We start from the raw sequence: 15,424 nt of genomic DNA on the forward strand, positions 1-15,424 counted from the left end.
GGCTATAATTGCCTATCCAAACTGATAGGAACAAGTAATCTTCAATCAAATTTTGGAAAGATAATTATAAATTCAAATAATATAAGGAAATCAAATTTAATTCTACCGCATAAGTAGAACTTATCATACCAACTAAAAAGAAAGAATCCCTCTAATCTTCGTGAACCATATAATGCGATTTTATAGAGTTTCGAATGGATAAATATCTATTTTAGGACAATTATTTCAAAAATTTGGGTACTTTTAAAAATTACAGAGTTTGAGACTATCAAAACAGAAAATAATTTTTTACCCGATCTCTTAAAACATATTTTATAGATCATTAGTGTCACAAATTATGTTTGTAAACAACTTCTATCAAGTTTGGACAAATAACTTGGAGTTATATTTTAATTAATATTTGGTTAATAAAAAAGACATATTTTATAGATTAGAATTTTGTTTTTGAAACGCCTGTTACCCATAGGTTTTGCAAATTCAGCAGTATGAATACAGATATTGCTCATGTTGTTTTTAGAGAACCGGTTTTTTAAGAGTAAAAAATAGCAAAATCGTTACAAGGTAGGCCTATCAGTGTGGGTTCCCCCAGCTAGACAATTTAGGTAATCCAATTTGGTTAATCTTTATAACCGATCACTTCGGTTCGCATTTGATTTGGATGCATCGTCGTGTCGATCCAAATGTTATTGTGAAATCAGTTTTGATCCAAAACCACAATTCTCAGATAGAAAAAACATGATATGTATGGGACATGACGAATTTTTCTGTCCAGAAATAAACATATTATTTTTGCTTATTTTTTAAATGTAGTTGTTTCTACTAATAACAAAACAGATCTGATCCTACTTTTTGACTAAAACAAATAGAATATTGTACTGATATGAGTTTAGATTATAAATATTAATAATATTTGTTAAAAATATGTTTATAAACATAATTTCACACATACATAATATATTGTAGACCTGATAAATAACATTAATTCTTGAAATCAATCCGCACGTACATGCGGGTCCGAATCTAGTACTTTTAAAAATCAGAAAAAGTCCAACACGTAAAATATTTTTCCATACATATATACATTTTCATTTTTGAAATTTAAACTCTAAATGGTGTGTGATTGAGAAAATTTGGTAACTTATTTTCACATTTATGGCATCTAAAAAATAACGATCTTTAGACATTTGGAAAGTTATAATTATTTGGTGGCATCTGTATTATTAAAAAATATGATTTTTTAAGATATTTATTTAGCTGTCAACTTATAAAAAATAAAATAAAATGATTGCTTTCCCCAAAGAACAAGCTAAATTCGAAGTATCTGGAAACTCTCATTGCCCCCTTTATAAAGCTCAAGACTCGTTTTTTTTATTCTTCCTTCTCTTACTTAAAAAAAAAATCTCCTCACCTGAATCTTTTTCGTCTGTGAGACGTCGTCGTCACCTGAATCGCCGGAGAAGTTATCGTCGTCGTCACTCTCTGAAAATTCTGATCGGTGGAGATCGTCTGATTTGAAAGTTCGTTATCTTATATTATAGTATGAGATTATAAAATTTATCTCTCTTGTTTTACGTTTCTGTGATTAGATTTGGATCCTTCTTCCTTCTTTGGATGCTTTTTTTGTTTCTTGGTAAATGTGTGGTTGAATGATTTGATCTCGTAAACTCTGATTGTGTTCTGTATCTGTTTTCTTAGAACGAAATTGGAAGATTTCGAGGAAAAGAAGAAACCAAAATCCTTAGTCTAAACCCTTGAATTGACCTAAAGCAGACTTCTTTAAATTGAACCATACCAATGACCATGAGGTAGTCTTTGAGTTTGGCAGGGTTTCTTGAGGGAATCTTTAATATAGCTGTGGAGGGGGTGTTAGGTGTACTGTTTCAGGAGAGTGAAAAGGTCAGGTTTTTATCCATGGAAATGAAGTATGTAGGTCATTGAGCAAAACCCTTCTTCTTGTTGATCTATTGCAAAAAGAAAAACTCGATTCATCTTTATCATCTGAGCCTCTCTACCCTTTGTGTGGCTTTTATCTTTGGACATTATGCAATCTTGATTCAACGGCGTTTCCCTTTCTTTGATTTGGCCGAGAGTGCTCTTTGTTTTGTCATCTATCTCATCTGAGTGTCCTCCTCATAGTCAGTTTTGAAGAAGGCGGCTTGATTGCTCACTTTTTTTTTAGTCTGCTTATCTCAGCTATGGTCTCCATAGTGAGTTTCCTTAAAGCATATTCCATGATGAAGTTTTTGCTCTCCCTCAAGCATGCTGTAGTAGAATATTATGGGTAAGGGCATCAAAAGATTTGTATTCCAAGACAGGCGAGCTTCGATAAACTAAAAGCACTCTTCAGGCTTTCATTTCCTTAGAATTTTCCGATCCGTATGTTGACTGAAGATAATTGGTTCAGAATGGCACCGGGAGGTAGGTCTGTCCTCGTTTTGGACATCAACCCATCTCTTTAACCCGGTTATTCCCATTTTTTTTATGTCAGTCCCAAACCTTGTTTGATCCTGTTTGCGTTCCTCTTACAATAGGTTGGGCATATCTGGTTTATACTGGATATATTTCAAGGACTGAAGTGAGCACTCGGTGTGCTTAACTTTTATTCCTATATGAAGGCTCCATCTACCAAGAGGGCTGTGTTTAGTTGTTTAACAGGATACTTGTAGATCTTTTTGTTTTGGTGATTCTTCCTTTTGGAGAAAAGCTGATTGGAGCCGTTTCAAATTTGGATTGGTGTGCTGCAAATGTAGATGGAAGCAACAGTTCATCGATATGTTTGCTGGATTTTCAGGTGACAGATAATGTTTATGAGATGAGGAATATATCTTCTAAATCTTTTCTAACTTGCAGGTTTCATAAGCTTTCCATCAGCTAGCAGTGTCTGCCATTTTCACTGACTGATACTACGTAATGGGAGAGGTGTATGTCAACTTCCCTCAGCAATCACAGAAGTCTGACCGAGAAATGGGTGAGATGTCAAGAAATCTGCACCCTCATTCAATCAATGAAGAATCTGAATCGTCAACTCTGGAAAGGGTAGCGGCAGAGTCATTAATAAACGAAGTGCTTGGTAGAGGACTAATGGAGCATGGGTAATTTTCTTGCTTCCTAAATGTGTGTTCGTAGAGTTGAGCTTGTTTCTTGGATTAATATCTCCCGTTTTTCTGGCAGATGCCCGCATTACAGAAGAAGGTGTTGCATTAGAGCTCCTTGCTGTAATGAGATCTTTGGTTGCCATCATTGTCATAATGAGGCAAAGGTAAAAATTTTATATCTGAAGTTAGAGATGTCAGGAAACTGCATTTTGTAACTTCTATATCTGAAGATCTGTATTGCTGATACTTGTAATCATGTCTCTGAAACAGAACAGTATAAACGTAGATCAGAAACATAGACATGATATTCCTCGACACCAAGTTAGACAGGTAAAACAGTTTGTATATCTTTGTTGCTCTACGTATATTGTTTTGATGTTCGATTCCCAGTTAAAACGATCTCCATCTTTTTCTTCACAGGTTACTTGCTTACTCTGTGGCACTGAACAAGAGGTGTGTGTTAAACTCTTATCCTTTCTCTTAAATTTTGCTGCATTTAATCATCCGATTGCCACAAGTGAAGGAGATACCAAAACATTTTCTTAACTTTGTTGAATAACTCTTTTCTTTTCTCTGGCCTTCACCAGGTTGGCCAAATTTGTATCCACTGCGGAGTGTGCATGGGGAAGTACTTCTGTAAAGTCTGCAAGCTCTACGATGATGATGTAAGTTTTCGGAGGAGAATTCGTTCCTAAGCTCGTTTGTTTTATTCCATTTTACTTTTCATTATGCTACGTAAGAGGCCTTCTGATTTCCAGGCTTCGTTATTGTTAATGTTTAACCATTATGTTGTTTTCTTGTTTTCAGACATCTAAACAACAGTATCATTGTGAAGGGTGTGGAATTTGCAGGTACATTCTTGGACTCTTCTTTTATGAACTCCACACACTGTAAATTTGTTCATAACTAAAATCTTACTTCTTTCGTTCCAGAATTGGTGGACGTGAAAATTTCTTCCACTGTTACAAGTGTGGTAAGCCATTTTTTTTTTTTTTTGCATCATATAAGCTTTCCTTTACAGGCCGGACACTGCTATATTTTTGGTTTGTATAATCTGACAATCTCTCTAATTCTTAACCAGGCTGTTGTTATTCAATCCTCCTCAAGAACAGTCACCCTTGTGTTGAAGGAGCAATGCATCACGATTGCCCCATATGCTTTGAGGTATTAGTTTATTGTCAATTTTGGTTCTCCTTCTCCAGCGTAAAACATGAATGTTCCCTTGTTGACCAAACTATTCTGGTTGGTTTTCCTCCAGTTTCTATTTGAATCCAGGAACGATGTGACGGTTTTACCATGTGGACACACAATCCATCAAAAATGCTTGGAGGAAATGAGAGACCATTACCAGTAAGCACATATATAACTCAGTTGCATATGTCCTGTTTTCAAATGGTGTTATTGTAGATACTTTTTCAACTGACGACTATTAAATTTATGCCTGCAGATACGCGTGTCCACTTTGCTCAAAATCTGTATGCGACATGTCAAAGGTGTGGGAGAAATTTGACATGGAGATTGCGGCTACACCGATGCCAGAACCATACCAAAACAGGATGGTAAGTCTGAAAATTACTTAAGTTTACAAACTCATCTTTGAAACCAAGTAAAGAAATGATGTAACTAGAACGCTTTTTATGTCGAAAACAAAAAAACAGGTTCAGATTCTATGCAACGACTGTGGGAAAAAATCAGAGGTACGGTACCATGTGGTGGCACAGAAATGCCCAGACTGCAAATCATACAACACTCGCCAAACCAGAGGTTGAATCAGATGCAATCAAGGAGAACAAATAGTGTCATTGGCTCTTTTTACCTGAAGACTTATCTCTCGAGTTCTTCCTCTCCCTCTCTCTCTTTTTCTTCAGTATTCTCACTGGTCTATGTCTCCTTCGTGCCCTGTAGTAGTCTGCTTTAGTTTCCATTATAATACGTCTCCTTTATCCCAACGTTTGAGTTTTATAATTCTACGGCTTTGTTAAATAGTTTCATTTTAATCTCATAAACCCCAAATCGGAACTTGTGGGAACAATTTGTTTGTACCATCATTTTATCAGCTGTGATTAATCTGTCCAGTGTATGTATAAAATCTACTCCTAATTAGGAGAATGATTTAGGCATTTTTAAAATTAGATTCTTGAATAAAATTCAGGTTTTTAAAGTCCGGTTTAGCTATTTAACTTAAATATTTCAAAATCAAAAGAGAAAAACGAGTTTGGATTTTGGAAATATTTGAAATTTGAAACTCAAAATACTCAATAAGTTTGGAGACTGAAATTTGGAGACTGAAATTGCCCAAAGGCTAAAATTTCACACGTCTCAAAATAATTGTGTTCCCTCCCTCCCAAATACACACGATCTCTCGCTTCTCGCTTCTCTCTCTCGGCGATAATGGCGGAATCACCGTCGCACAGTGACGCGCAGCTCGTTGCTCATCAATCTCCTGGTCATCAAGCCGAATCAGATCTCACGTCTCTCGTCTTCGGTTTGTTTTTTTTTTTTCCCCTTTTTCGTCTGATCCTTTGTTAATTCAAAATTCGAATTTCGGACTGACCTAGAAATCAGGATCGAGCGTGTGTGTTCATCATGTTTGTGAAATCAAATGCTCTTGTGATTTGGTGTATTCGACGAGTTTCTTCATACTTATTGGCTTTAATTGCTTCATCTAAAACTTGAATTCGCATTTCCTTTTGTGCTGAAAAAGCTATAAATCCACCTGTGGAATCGAGATGTGTATTAGAATCCGCCATTGTATTAGTTGCTTCTCTCGCAAAAAGATCTGGTAGGTGATATAGTACTTGGAAGATGAGCATTATCATTGGGTTGATCAAATTTGGAATCTCGGAGTTCAGATTCTGCGATACATTTGTTTATTTGACTCATTGGCTTATGCAATTGCATTAGCAGCTACCATAAGTCTATTGAAGGTTTATAATGAAATGTTTCATGGATTTGAGATTACAAGCCAAAATTTTATGTCTATTTCAAGGATTCTGTGTGCTATCAGATGCAGTATCTTTAACCTTTGGCTTATGCAATTGCAATGTGCAGTGACTATACGTCGTTTTAGGTTAAGATTACTTGTCAATTTTGGGTTTCCGTTTCATTTTGAACATTGTGTATCTGGTAGATTTGTTGTTGCAACCTTTTAGCCATGTTTGTTCTTATTATGTTTTTTTAAACAAACGTGATTGTAGATATGTCACAGCAAGTTCAGATGGGAATGGAGAACATGCTCAAGATGGTCAAGTAAGTATTGTTTTATGTGTTTTGCCTACTACAGCTTAAGAACTAGTGGCTACTTGCTGAGTGCTGATCCAGTGCCTCTCTCTCTCTCTCTCTTGGTTGACAATTTCCGTGGCAGTGAGATCGATCAAAACTCTGTTGGAATCAAGGAAGAGATTGAGAAATCAAAGGATTTTGCAATGGAGAAGAAAAGGATTCTCGAGGAAGAGAAGGAACAGTTTCAGAAAGCTGCTTACACTATTCTTGACATGCTAAGCAACAACAGCCGAGGCTAAAATCCGGTACTCAGATTCTTAACCTCTCACAGCTTCACTTTTAGACAAATGAAACTGCTAAAGTCATGATCATTTCCCTGATTCTGTACTTCCTCGTTTCCTCATGTAGCAGGAGATGTTCTGGAGAAAAGTAAAAGAAAACATTATAATGTCAATAAAGACTCTTACTGGTTTGGTTTTGTACCCTTATTGAGTCCATCTTATTCATTAAGGTATTAGCTTTTCTATTGCTGAAACCTTTTATCACAAAGTGTTAATTCAGAAACAAATAGCAGCAAAATGATCAATGATTTGCTCAACATGTCAGGCTTCTCAGAGAATCATACTTTCGTTTTGAGATTATGCGGACCAGTGATTTTTTTTGGATAATACTATTATATACAAGATTCAATTAATGTACTGTTTAAGTCGTGTGAAAAAGAAGAAAATTACTGCTCAGGACCAGGTAGTACAAATATAAAATTAAAGCCGGATTATAAATATTTTCAAAATAAGGGGACTGAAAATACAAAGAAAGACTAAAAAGGGAAAATAATAACCCTAGGTTGTGGTAGGGTAAAATAGTAAATTAGTAAAATAATCCCACTTTTGGCGGGAGAATTCCCCCAGAAATTTCTCCAATTTCACGACAACACTCCTCCTCCACTCCCAAAAAAACCCAATTCATCTTCTTCATCTTCATCTTCATCTTCTTCTTTCACTTTCTCTCTCTCTCTCTCTCTCTGACAAAAATGGTAAAGCTCCGCCCAAGAACACCGGTTGTGACCGAAGCACCTGAGCCGAAGTTGGAAGAAGAACGAATCTGCGAAGACTTGATGATTCTCTCCGACGATTCGGAGAACAACGATTCATCCTCCGATTCAGCGGTTAAGCACTTGCGCGGACGTTGGGAGCTTGCTTCCGTTCTCAATTTCTTAAATGTATAAACCCAGAGAACCCCTTTCTCTTCTTCCTTTTCGTATATACCAAAACGATTCGATTTCGCCTTTTTTCTTTTTTCAGACGAAGAATAATTTTTATATCGTGTTAATAGATATCTAGGGTTTCGTTAGAGATGTTGCTGTTTGGGTGTCTCAATTTCATGGAAAAAAACTTAACATTTTGGTGTTGTGATAGGTCTTTGAGCCACTTGTTTCGGAGAAATTGAAGTTAACAGCTGAGGAGATTGAGATGGGTCTTATCGAGTCCAACAACACAAACGCTCAGCTTCACATTGCTCTTTTAAAGGTTTCGTTTTTGTTCTGTTATTGACCTTGCAGGATGTTTAATGGATTCTAACAAGCTTAAGGTTTATTGACTTATATAAGAAACCTTATGGAACTCAAATTTTTTCACAGGGGATACCACCGGTAAATAAACACCTTGACGATGCAAATGCATGGATCACGGTGTTGTGTAAGAAACTTGCTCCGTGGTGGCCATGGGTAAATGCCACACTTAAACTTTTCTTGCTAGCTTATGTTACATATCCTCCTTTGAAACAGCTTTATGTTTGTTTTCTTTAATTGACTCCTGTTAATGCAATTATTGTAGATTGCTACTGGTGAAATTCCTTTAACTGCTAGCAAAGGGTAAGTGGTGTGCTGAATTTGATGTGAATTTATAAAGTTTGGATTTTTTTTTCATTCAGGTTGTAATGGTATTGATGAACATTTTCTTCTCTTTTGCTGTATGGTTAGGAAGGAGATATCTGAATACCAAGGACTTGACCCTATGGATCGCCTCAAGTTTCTCAAGGCACTTTGTGAGCTTCGAGTCCAAGTAATTTCTTCTTGTCATTTAGTTTCTGAAGTTTCTGAAGATCATTACTAGTTGCTTTTGTTACTTTTTCTTATAAGTTTATCCTGTTTTTTTATGTTGGTTGATGGTATAGCAAGATGATGTTCGTTCTTATATTCAAGAAAATACAAAGGAAGAGGACTTGGATTCCCATTTCCGCAAAAGGAAGTTAGGAGGAGATGGAAAGAAGACTTCTTACTGGTAGTTTACATGTCCTAGACCTACTTTGCTATGTTTTTTTTTACATTTGGTGTGATCAACTTTTATCTTTTACTTTTCATTCTAGGTTTGATGGTAATGACATGCAAGGGTACAGATTATATAGGGAAGTCAATGAGATCTCAAAGAGGAATGCTTGCTCAGATAAATCTTGTTTGAGCTGGCAAATTGAAGCAACCAGTCTAGATGAATTTCAGAGAGTCGCTGTAAGCTTTTTGATTGTTGTTTGTGCTTCTACTCTTTAAGATGTTTGGAAGTGTTCTTTTCATTTATTATGCTTTATGCTCTTATTGGCAGAGAGAGTTATCATCAAGCAAAGCTTCTTCTTTGGCTGCAACTGGCGAGATGATTGAGACAGAAGCTATACCTGTGGTTGAAAAATATCATAAAGTATTTTTCTTTTTCCCACAGCTAGTAGCTGCTTCTCTCAATTCCTTTCATTATTCTTATGCGCACATCTGCTATATCATGTTTTTTTAACGGTGTGTTCATTCCTTCTGCAATAACAGAAGAAAGAAAGGGCCCTGAAAAAGAAAATGAAGCTAGAGAAGGTCGTTAATGTCAATTTCTCCCGTCCTATGCGAATTACCCGTTCTTGTCGTAACCGCATGCCTGCTACTTACACCTTTGGTAAAGTCATATTTTCTTGCGTTTCTGCTGTGTGTTTTGATATACTATTTACCCATTTGGCGTGGCTTATTAGTTTGCTTATCTTATTATGCAGATGACTATGACAAGATGATCAGTGATGCTGTGGAGGAAAGAGAGTAAGAGCTTGACTTCTTTCTTAATACAAGTTATCTATCCACCAACACTTAGCATATAGATAGTATTTTCATTGGGGTCAAATCTGATGAACTAGAATGAAACCACTGTTGATCCCACATTAATAGTGGAGATGTGTAGATTCTTTTGTCATGTGATTCTATCTGTCAATGGTATGCTGGAAACCGAATGTAGTATTAGAAACAGATCGGTTGCCTGATAAGTTATGGAACTGCAACCATGCTCTATAACGCATTCCTCTCTGGCTCCTCTGCAAATTGATCTACTGAGTGCTGCTTCGAGTCATTTTGATGCAAGAGCTTTAGCATGAGGAAACCCCCATCATTAACCTTTTTTTTTTCTTGATCAGGGAAACGGATAATGATGAGGTACAAGGAAGGGAGCAACAAAGTGCCTCATTGGGGTCAAACGAAAGTTCTGAAGGTAACAAGATGAAGTCAACAGAGGAAGAAGCACCTGAAATCAACAAAGAGGATGAAGCACCTGAAATCACTAATGACGATGAAAAAGCGAAAGAGAAGAGCAAGGAGGACGCAGAGTCAAAGGGAGAGTACGGTGTCAAAAACAGGTTGAGACAAAGAGTTACCAGGAACTCAGCCCTCTGCTAGTTTAAAAACCTCAATGTTGTTAAAGAAATGGTAAAAGCTTTTGAACCAAACGACATCGTTTTGTCTGTTGGTGGAGAGACCAAGCTTTTGATTAGATATGGTTTAGTACTTGGGAGATAGTTTTTTGTTTTGGTGGTGATATATGATATGTACTCCGTTCATAACAGTGTAGCTGTGTAGATCTGACTCTTATTATGTAGTATCGCGAAAATACTTAGGTCTGTTACTGTCTTCTTTAGTTTGTTCATCCACTCTTTAGAAGTCTGGAATATATATTTTCTATAGTTTAAACTTGTTCGTCAAAGTCAGGGTGGCCGAGTGGTCTAAGGCGCCAGACTCAAGTTCTGGTCCTCGTCAGAGGGCGTGGGTTCAAATCCCACTTCTGACATTTAATTTTTATTAAGTTTTGTTTTTAGGTTTTTCAATCCTCATCATGTACGAGACATAATAGGTTTATAATAGGTTTTTACGCGGTACACTGCCGAACTAAATTATAAATTATTATATTTTAAATAATAATTTTAGATTTCAATGTCCCAATTAATTAACTTTTATCTAGTTAATTTATAATTTTTTTTTTTCTTCTTCCTATGTTTTATACAGTTTATAACCTAATTACATTAAATTTGTTATTAGATAGAATATAAAATTTAAAATACTTAGTTTTGTTTTCTATAATTAAACAGAGGTATATGCCTATATTGTATATTAGTGTATATTTTTATGTGTATACAACTTTTTTTTTGGAATATTTATAATGTGTCGTATGTGTAATAAACTAATAGTTTTTCAAACTATAATTACAAATCTATAGTATATGAAATAAACTAATAGTTTTAGTGTTGGGCGGATCACACAACACGTTCAAAGATTTTTAATCCGCAAAAATTCATTATATTAAACCCGTAAAAGTAAAATATAGTATGTAAGGCTAAAAATCATTTTTTATCAAATCATTCCCCTCTTCATAAAATAAGGAAATAAAATCTGTATACATTGCAATTATGTTTGTTACTTTTAAAACACTTAGTTTATATAAAAAAAAAATCAAATATAGATAGAATTAATTTGTTTAATGCCAATGACATGCTTGTAAATAGGTTCCAACTTCAAACTTCATTTGCTAAATTTCTCCAAAAAATTCGATCCATAAAGATAACTATTTTAGCATGTTGTACACTTTATTTTGATTTAAATTTGGATAGTAACATAGCAAGTCAGCAACAATACTACTCGCACATACCAGTAAACTAAATTATCTGGTCACAAAAAGATGCCTTCATGTTTCCATCATAATACATCAGTCTGAAAACAACTAAAACTGGTTCAAGAAGATTCAGTGGCTCCACCGTTTGATTTGTGACTCTGCGATATGATTCTGAGCTTCTCGTATGAGTCAGCACACGAGTGGGCATAATCAGACAGTGCTCTGAAGATCTCAGGCAATCTGATCTTCAAACTGTTGAGAGATTTCTCCCTGACCTGAACACAGTGTCTCTGGTGAGCTTCTTCTTCCTCTTCAAGCCTTTTCTTCAGTGTCTCCACTACTATTCTCCTCTCTGTGACATGATCTCTAGAGCTTGTGGTTGCGTCATCCCCACCTTCAGCTTCCTCCGTTGGTCCTCTTTTCTGCAAATGTTTCTGATACCAATCCTCAAAGCCTTGCTTCTTCCGTATAAACTCCCTTCGGGTCTCTTCGCATTTCTCCTTCAGTTTTATCTCTTCCTCCTGATGAAGCAAGATGGTTTTGATGACTGCTGCGAACGACGAGATAGCTGATTTGGCGACTTCATCGGGAAGTTTCTCAAGACGGTCGTGCCATGAGTGGAGAAGGGATTGGATTGGCGGACGCTGAGGCCGTGGAGGAGAGGAGACCTTTTCTTTAAGACTGCTCTCGATGGGGATAAGGTTTAGCTTCAACCAGCTGTTGAGACAGTTAATGTACTGCTTCTGGTGGGTCACGAGTCTATCGAACTGAACATGCCATTCTTCTAAGACGGTGCAGAACTGCCGTGTCTGATGGTGATGTTGCTTTGTGGTTTCTTTTTGAGAAGTTGAGATTTCAAGGGACTTTAGCTGTCCAACAATACTTAATTGCGTGTCGTGGTGTATGCACATGTTTGTCCACATCTTCGCCATCCTGCAGATCTCACGAGTCGATAAAAATGGTTAGTGAGAGAGAAGGCTAAGGCTATTGCTTCACAGAGAATCACTTTGAAAAGGAGAGAACTTTACCCTTCAACTAAAGCGACAAGTCTTGGATACAACTGGTCATCCCTTAAACGGTTTACTTCTGAAACCGTTGAATCCATGGACTGCATGTCAACGATATATCTTGTGTGTAAATGACTCACAGCCGCCTTTGTTTTCTCCACGGTCTCTGCACTTGCACCTCGTTTTTTATGCCTGTTGAGTAAAGATACCTTTTTCTGATACTCAATCTTCATGAGCTCACCTTGCTAGAGAAAGAAAACACCATACCAGAAATGCATTCAACTAGACATCCTTCACTTTTGGTGGAAATGATCATAGAGTTGTAAGTTAAATTACCTTCACTTCATCATATAGTTTCTTCTCCCATGCTAACAATTTATCCAACACAGTAGCATGAGTTTCATGCTCATCTGATTCTTGATCATCTTTTCCACCTTCACCATTCGAAATGCCTCTTAACGATTTATTCCAAGTTATAACCCGCATTACTCTAGCAGAATGATCAACATATCCTGAAAAGGAAAAAAAATTCAGAAAAGAGCTATTTTTTCATCAGCAAGAAAGCAACATTTGTCCAAGAAACATTCAACATAAACAGTAGAGACAGATCAAGTAATGGAGGTTAAAGTGTTGTTTAGTCAATCCAGAGCTTTGTTAAATGGCTTTAAACTGAAAAGAAAAAAAAAAGTAATTAAGAAACCTACCAGATCTATTAATTTAAGGTTCATCTTAGATTCTCATAAAAGTTAGATCACAGACCAAAAAGTGCATCACAGACTCACACTTTAAGAATATTTGCACACACTAAACTCTCTTTTGGTTTTTTTTTTTTCTTTGTTTCAATTAGAGAAACAAAGAACCAAACTTTCTAAACAATCCAATCACACACACATTATGAATCTATTAAAAAAGAAGCAACCAAAGTTTTGGTTAAAGCTATAAGGGAATAATTACTAATCCGAATGTCTCAAATCTGAGAAAAGCAAATATCAAACTACATTAGAATAAGCTTTGATCATTGACTAGGGCCACACTAAACTCGTATCTTGACAGTGACACTCAATAAGATTCACACACATAAATGCTCAATCACAAGGAATGAGAGAGGAGTTCAATACCTCGGTTATCTGCAAAATTGGAGTGGTAATGTAACCTTGTAGCTTCAAGCATCTTGGAAACCTCTTGAGCACACTCAGATGCCTTGAGGAATCTATCATCAATCTCATCAAGTATCTTCATCAAATTCACACTTGGATGACTTGATGCAGTAGTGGTCTTAGCAACCGCACGCCGAAACTCCGGTGGAGCAGTAGTCGAATGCTCAATCTTAGCTTTCCCTTTCTTCTTCTTCTTTGCCTCTACCACCACTTCATCCTCCTCTTCCTCTTCCTCTTCCTCCTCCTCCTCTTCCTCCTCCTCATCTTCCTCATCATCTTCTTCTTCTTCTTCAACTTTCTCTGGTGTCTTAGGCTCCATCTCCTCAACTACCTTATGAGAAACAGAGTTCTTCCGGAATATCCCAGATCTTTCCTCCTCCTCTTCTTCTTCTTCTTCTTCTTCATCTTCTTCATTGAACTGAAAATGATTACTCTGATTCTCATAACCATTTCTCATCTCTCTATCATCATCTAAATTAGGTCCAGGCATATTCTCCACCATGAAAAAGTAATCCCAAGCCATACTATTCCCGGGAGAAGCACTCACAATCTCCGGCGTTGTCTCCAATCTCTTCTTCCTCCCATTATTCCCAACGTTCTCCGGCGTCCTCGGCGAAGCCTCTTCCTCCTCCTCCTTACGAGCGGTGGCGGTGGCGGTGGCTCTACCACTCATACCCTTCCCATCCTGCTCTTCCTCTTCTTCATCATCATCATCATCATCATCTTCCTCCTCTTCCTCAATCACCATACCATCTAAAGTCCGAACCTTTCGACCTCTAACAGCCATAGTAGGCAAGCTAATCGCACGTTTAATCGGGGAAGGAGAGAACTTAGGCAAAGGAGGAGGCGGAGGAGGAAGATTCTCAATAGGAGGAGGCGGAGGAGGCTGAGGAGCAGCCGGATCTACATTGTTACGGCTCTGTTTCTCGTAATGTTGTTGATCTAAAACATCATCCAAAGCTTTCTGATCAGATTCGCCATGGCCATAGTCACTTAAAGCAGCACCAGTGTTCTTCAAAGCAATAGCGTAAGCGAAATGACCGGCCGCGAAAGCTTTACTCGCTGCAACTGCTTCTTTGATTACGTTTCTCCGTTCTTTGCATCTCGCTACTGCTTCCTCGTTATCAACCCTAGATTGAGCACAACCCATTTTAAAAAAAAGAGAGGTTTTTTTTTTGCTTGAGAGAGAGAGAGAGAGAGAGATTGATAAAGAGAGTTACTGACAATGAAGGGAACAAAGATGCAGCAGAGAGAGAGAGAGAGAAATGAAGGTGATGTTGTTCACGCGCTGCGAGTGGAGGTTTTTTTATCTACTCGCTCTTTCATGCTATCGTGGTGTCTTGTCCTCTATATTCATTTTTCTTTTTCTTTTGTAGCTAGCTAACGGTCACATATCTCAACGCATTACGGCGTCGTTTTGTGCAACTTTTGTACACGTAACGTTTTGGATTGAATCTAAGATGTCAATAATGGTAAAAGTTTGGTTTCTTTTGCTTTTTAGAGCCCATTAACTCTTTTATGATATTTCCGATACTTTCTATAAGGGAACTTCAAGAGTTTTTGGTCTACACTCTACAGACTACAGTTAAGGTTTTGTATAGAGACATACTATATTGTTAGTTGGTAATTACTACAATTAGATCGTTATAAAACAGTCCTATGCCAAAATTATTATTTTATACAAATAGTTGATTTGGGTTTTGAATGCCCCATATTATGTTTTTGAGTATGATTTTACACCAAACCAACTTTAACAAAAGTCTCATGATCTTTTCTCAAATGGAACGTTCTTGATGTTTCAACAAAATAACATAAATTTTTTTATTACTTTTTTTTTTTCTTTCTCTCCAGATGGTAAACGCATGCTTCTCAACATGCTTTCTTGCTTGAAACTAGAATTCACAACAAGATGATGTTGAAACTAATCACGTTACGGCTTGAACTTTATATGCAACTTCTTCGTCGCCTCAGTCTGTTGCTACGAGAAAGAAAGAAAAAAAAACATGAAATAGATTGACGTTTAAACTAAACAAGTCAAAGAAAGT

General features: G+C 36.8%; 4 protein-coding genes and 1 non-coding gene across 7 annotated transcripts; 4 read left to right on the top strand and 1 right to left on the bottom strand.

Moving 5' to 3' along the window:
• LOC104771041 (E3 ubiquitin-protein ligase MIEL1-like) lies at positions 1,339-5,215 on the top strand. Of its 2 annotated transcripts, XM_019242022.1 has the most exons (13): positions 1,339-1,517; positions 1,696-2,418; positions 2,532-3,092; positions 3,172-3,259; positions 3,366-3,425; positions 3,516-3,548; positions 3,683-3,760; positions 3,903-3,946; positions 4,028-4,068; positions 4,177-4,259; positions 4,354-4,445; positions 4,543-4,654; positions 4,754-5,215. In XM_019242022.1, the coding sequence occupies exons 3-13, from the start codon at positions 2,911-2,913 to the stop codon at positions 4,862-4,864; spliced, it is 924 nt and encodes a 307-aa protein (XP_019097567.1). In that variant the 5' UTR covers positions 1,339-1,517; positions 1,696-2,418; positions 2,532-2,910; the 3' UTR covers positions 4,865-5,215. The 2 variants fall into 2 exon arrangements, with proteins under 2 accessions (XP_019097567.1, XP_010493817.1); XM_010495515.2 differs by having other exon boundaries at positions 1,339-2,418.
• Positions 5,346-6,859, top strand: LOC104771042. 2 transcript variants are annotated; one of them, XM_010495517.1, is made up of 4 exons: positions 5,346-5,580; positions 6,293-6,344; positions 6,460-6,622; positions 6,729-6,859. In XM_010495517.1, exons 1-3 carry the CDS (start codon positions 5,487-5,489, stop codon positions 6,614-6,616), a joined length of 303 nt encoding a protein of 100 aa, XP_010493819.1. In that variant the 5' UTR covers positions 5,346-5,486; the 3' UTR covers positions 6,617-6,622; positions 6,729-6,859. The 2 variants fall into 2 exon arrangements, with proteins under 2 accessions (XP_010493819.1, XP_010493818.1); XM_010495516.1 differs by having other exon boundaries at positions 5,348-5,580; positions 6,726-6,859.
• LOC104771043 (DDT domain-containing protein DDR4-like) lies at positions 7,254-10,174 on the top strand. The gene is made up of 11 exons (XM_010495518.2): positions 7,254-7,536; positions 7,733-7,843; positions 7,954-8,040; positions 8,150-8,187; positions 8,296-8,377; positions 8,490-8,596; positions 8,682-8,820; positions 8,912-9,004; positions 9,124-9,244; positions 9,339-9,381; positions 9,750-10,174. The coding sequence occupies exons 1-11, from the start codon at positions 7,348-7,350 to the stop codon at positions 10,006-10,008; spliced, it is 1,269 nt and encodes a 422-aa protein (XP_010493820.1). The 5' UTR covers positions 7,254-7,347; the 3' UTR covers positions 10,009-10,174.
• TRNAL-CAA lies at positions 10,313-10,396 on the top strand. Its single transcript has one exon. It is a non-coding gene; the product is annotated as a tRNA-Leu (tRNA).
• LOC104771044 (kinesin-like protein KIF21A) lies at positions 11,165-14,529 on the bottom strand. Its single transcript, XM_010495520.2, has 4 exons — positions 13,341-14,529; positions 12,559-12,734; positions 12,244-12,467; positions 11,165-12,148 (listed from the first exon to the last, which is right to left on the bottom strand). The coding sequence occupies exons 1-4, from the start codon at positions 14,527-14,529 to the stop codon at positions 11,335-11,337; spliced, it is 2,403 nt and encodes an 800-aa protein (XP_010493822.1). The 3' UTR covers positions 11,165-11,334.

The sequence above is a fragment of the Camelina sativa genome, chromosome 20 (genome assembly GCF_000633955.1).
Source record: "Camelina sativa cultivar DH55 chromosome 20, Cs, whole genome shotgun sequence".
NCBI lineage: Eukaryota > Viridiplantae > Streptophyta > Magnoliopsida > Brassicales > Brassicaceae > Camelina > Camelina sativa.

Bases quoted from the DNA above. Each gene is read 5' to 3' on its own strand.
- LOC104771042 (XM_010495517.1), top strand. From the start codon at position 5,487: ATGGCGGAATCACCGTCGCACAGTGACGCGCAGCTCGTTGCTCATCAA. The intron at 5,581-6,292 runs GTTTGTTTTTTT...ACGTGATTGTAG, and splicing joins TCTCACGTCTCTCGTCTTCG to ATATGTCACAGCAAGTTCAG. The intron at 6,345-6,459 runs GTAAGTATTGTT...TTTCCGTGGCAG, and splicing joins AACATGCTCAAGATGGTCAA to TGAGATCGATCAAAACTCTG.
- LOC104771041 (XM_010495515.2), top strand. From the start codon at position 2,911: ATGGGAGAGGTGTATGTCAACTTCCCTCAGCAATCACAGAAGTCTGAC. The intron at 3,093-3,171 runs GTAATTTTCTTG...TTTTTCTGGCAG, and splicing joins AGAGGACTAATGGAGCATGG to ATGCCCGCATTACAGAAGAA. The intron at 3,426-3,515 runs GTAAAACAGTTT...TTTTCTTCACAG, and splicing joins CTCGACACCAAGTTAGACAG to GTTACTTGCTTACTCTGTGG.
- LOC104771044 (XM_010495520.2), bottom strand. From the start codon at position 14,529: ATGGGTTGTGCTCAATCTAGGGTTGATAACGAGGAAGCAGTAGCGAGA. The intron at 12,468-12,558 runs GTAATTTAACTT...TTCTTTCTCTAG, and splicing joins AACTATATGATGAAGTGAAG to CAAGGTGAGCTCATGAAGAT. The intron at 12,149-12,243 runs GTAAAGTTCTCT...TGAGATCTGCAG, and splicing joins CTTGTCGCTTTAGTTGAAGG to GATGGCGAAGATGTGGACAA.
- LOC104771043 (XM_010495518.2), top strand. From the start codon at position 7,348: ATGGTAAAGCTCCGCCCAAGAACACCGGTTGTGACCGAAGCACCTGAG. The intron at 8,597-8,681 runs GTAGTTTACATG...TTTTCATTCTAG, and splicing joins GGAAAGAAGACTTCTTACTG to GTTTGATGGTAATGACATGC. The intron at 8,821-8,911 runs GTAAGCTTTTTG...TCTTATTGGCAG, and splicing joins ATGAATTTCAGAGAGTCGCT to AGAGAGTTATCATCAAGCAA.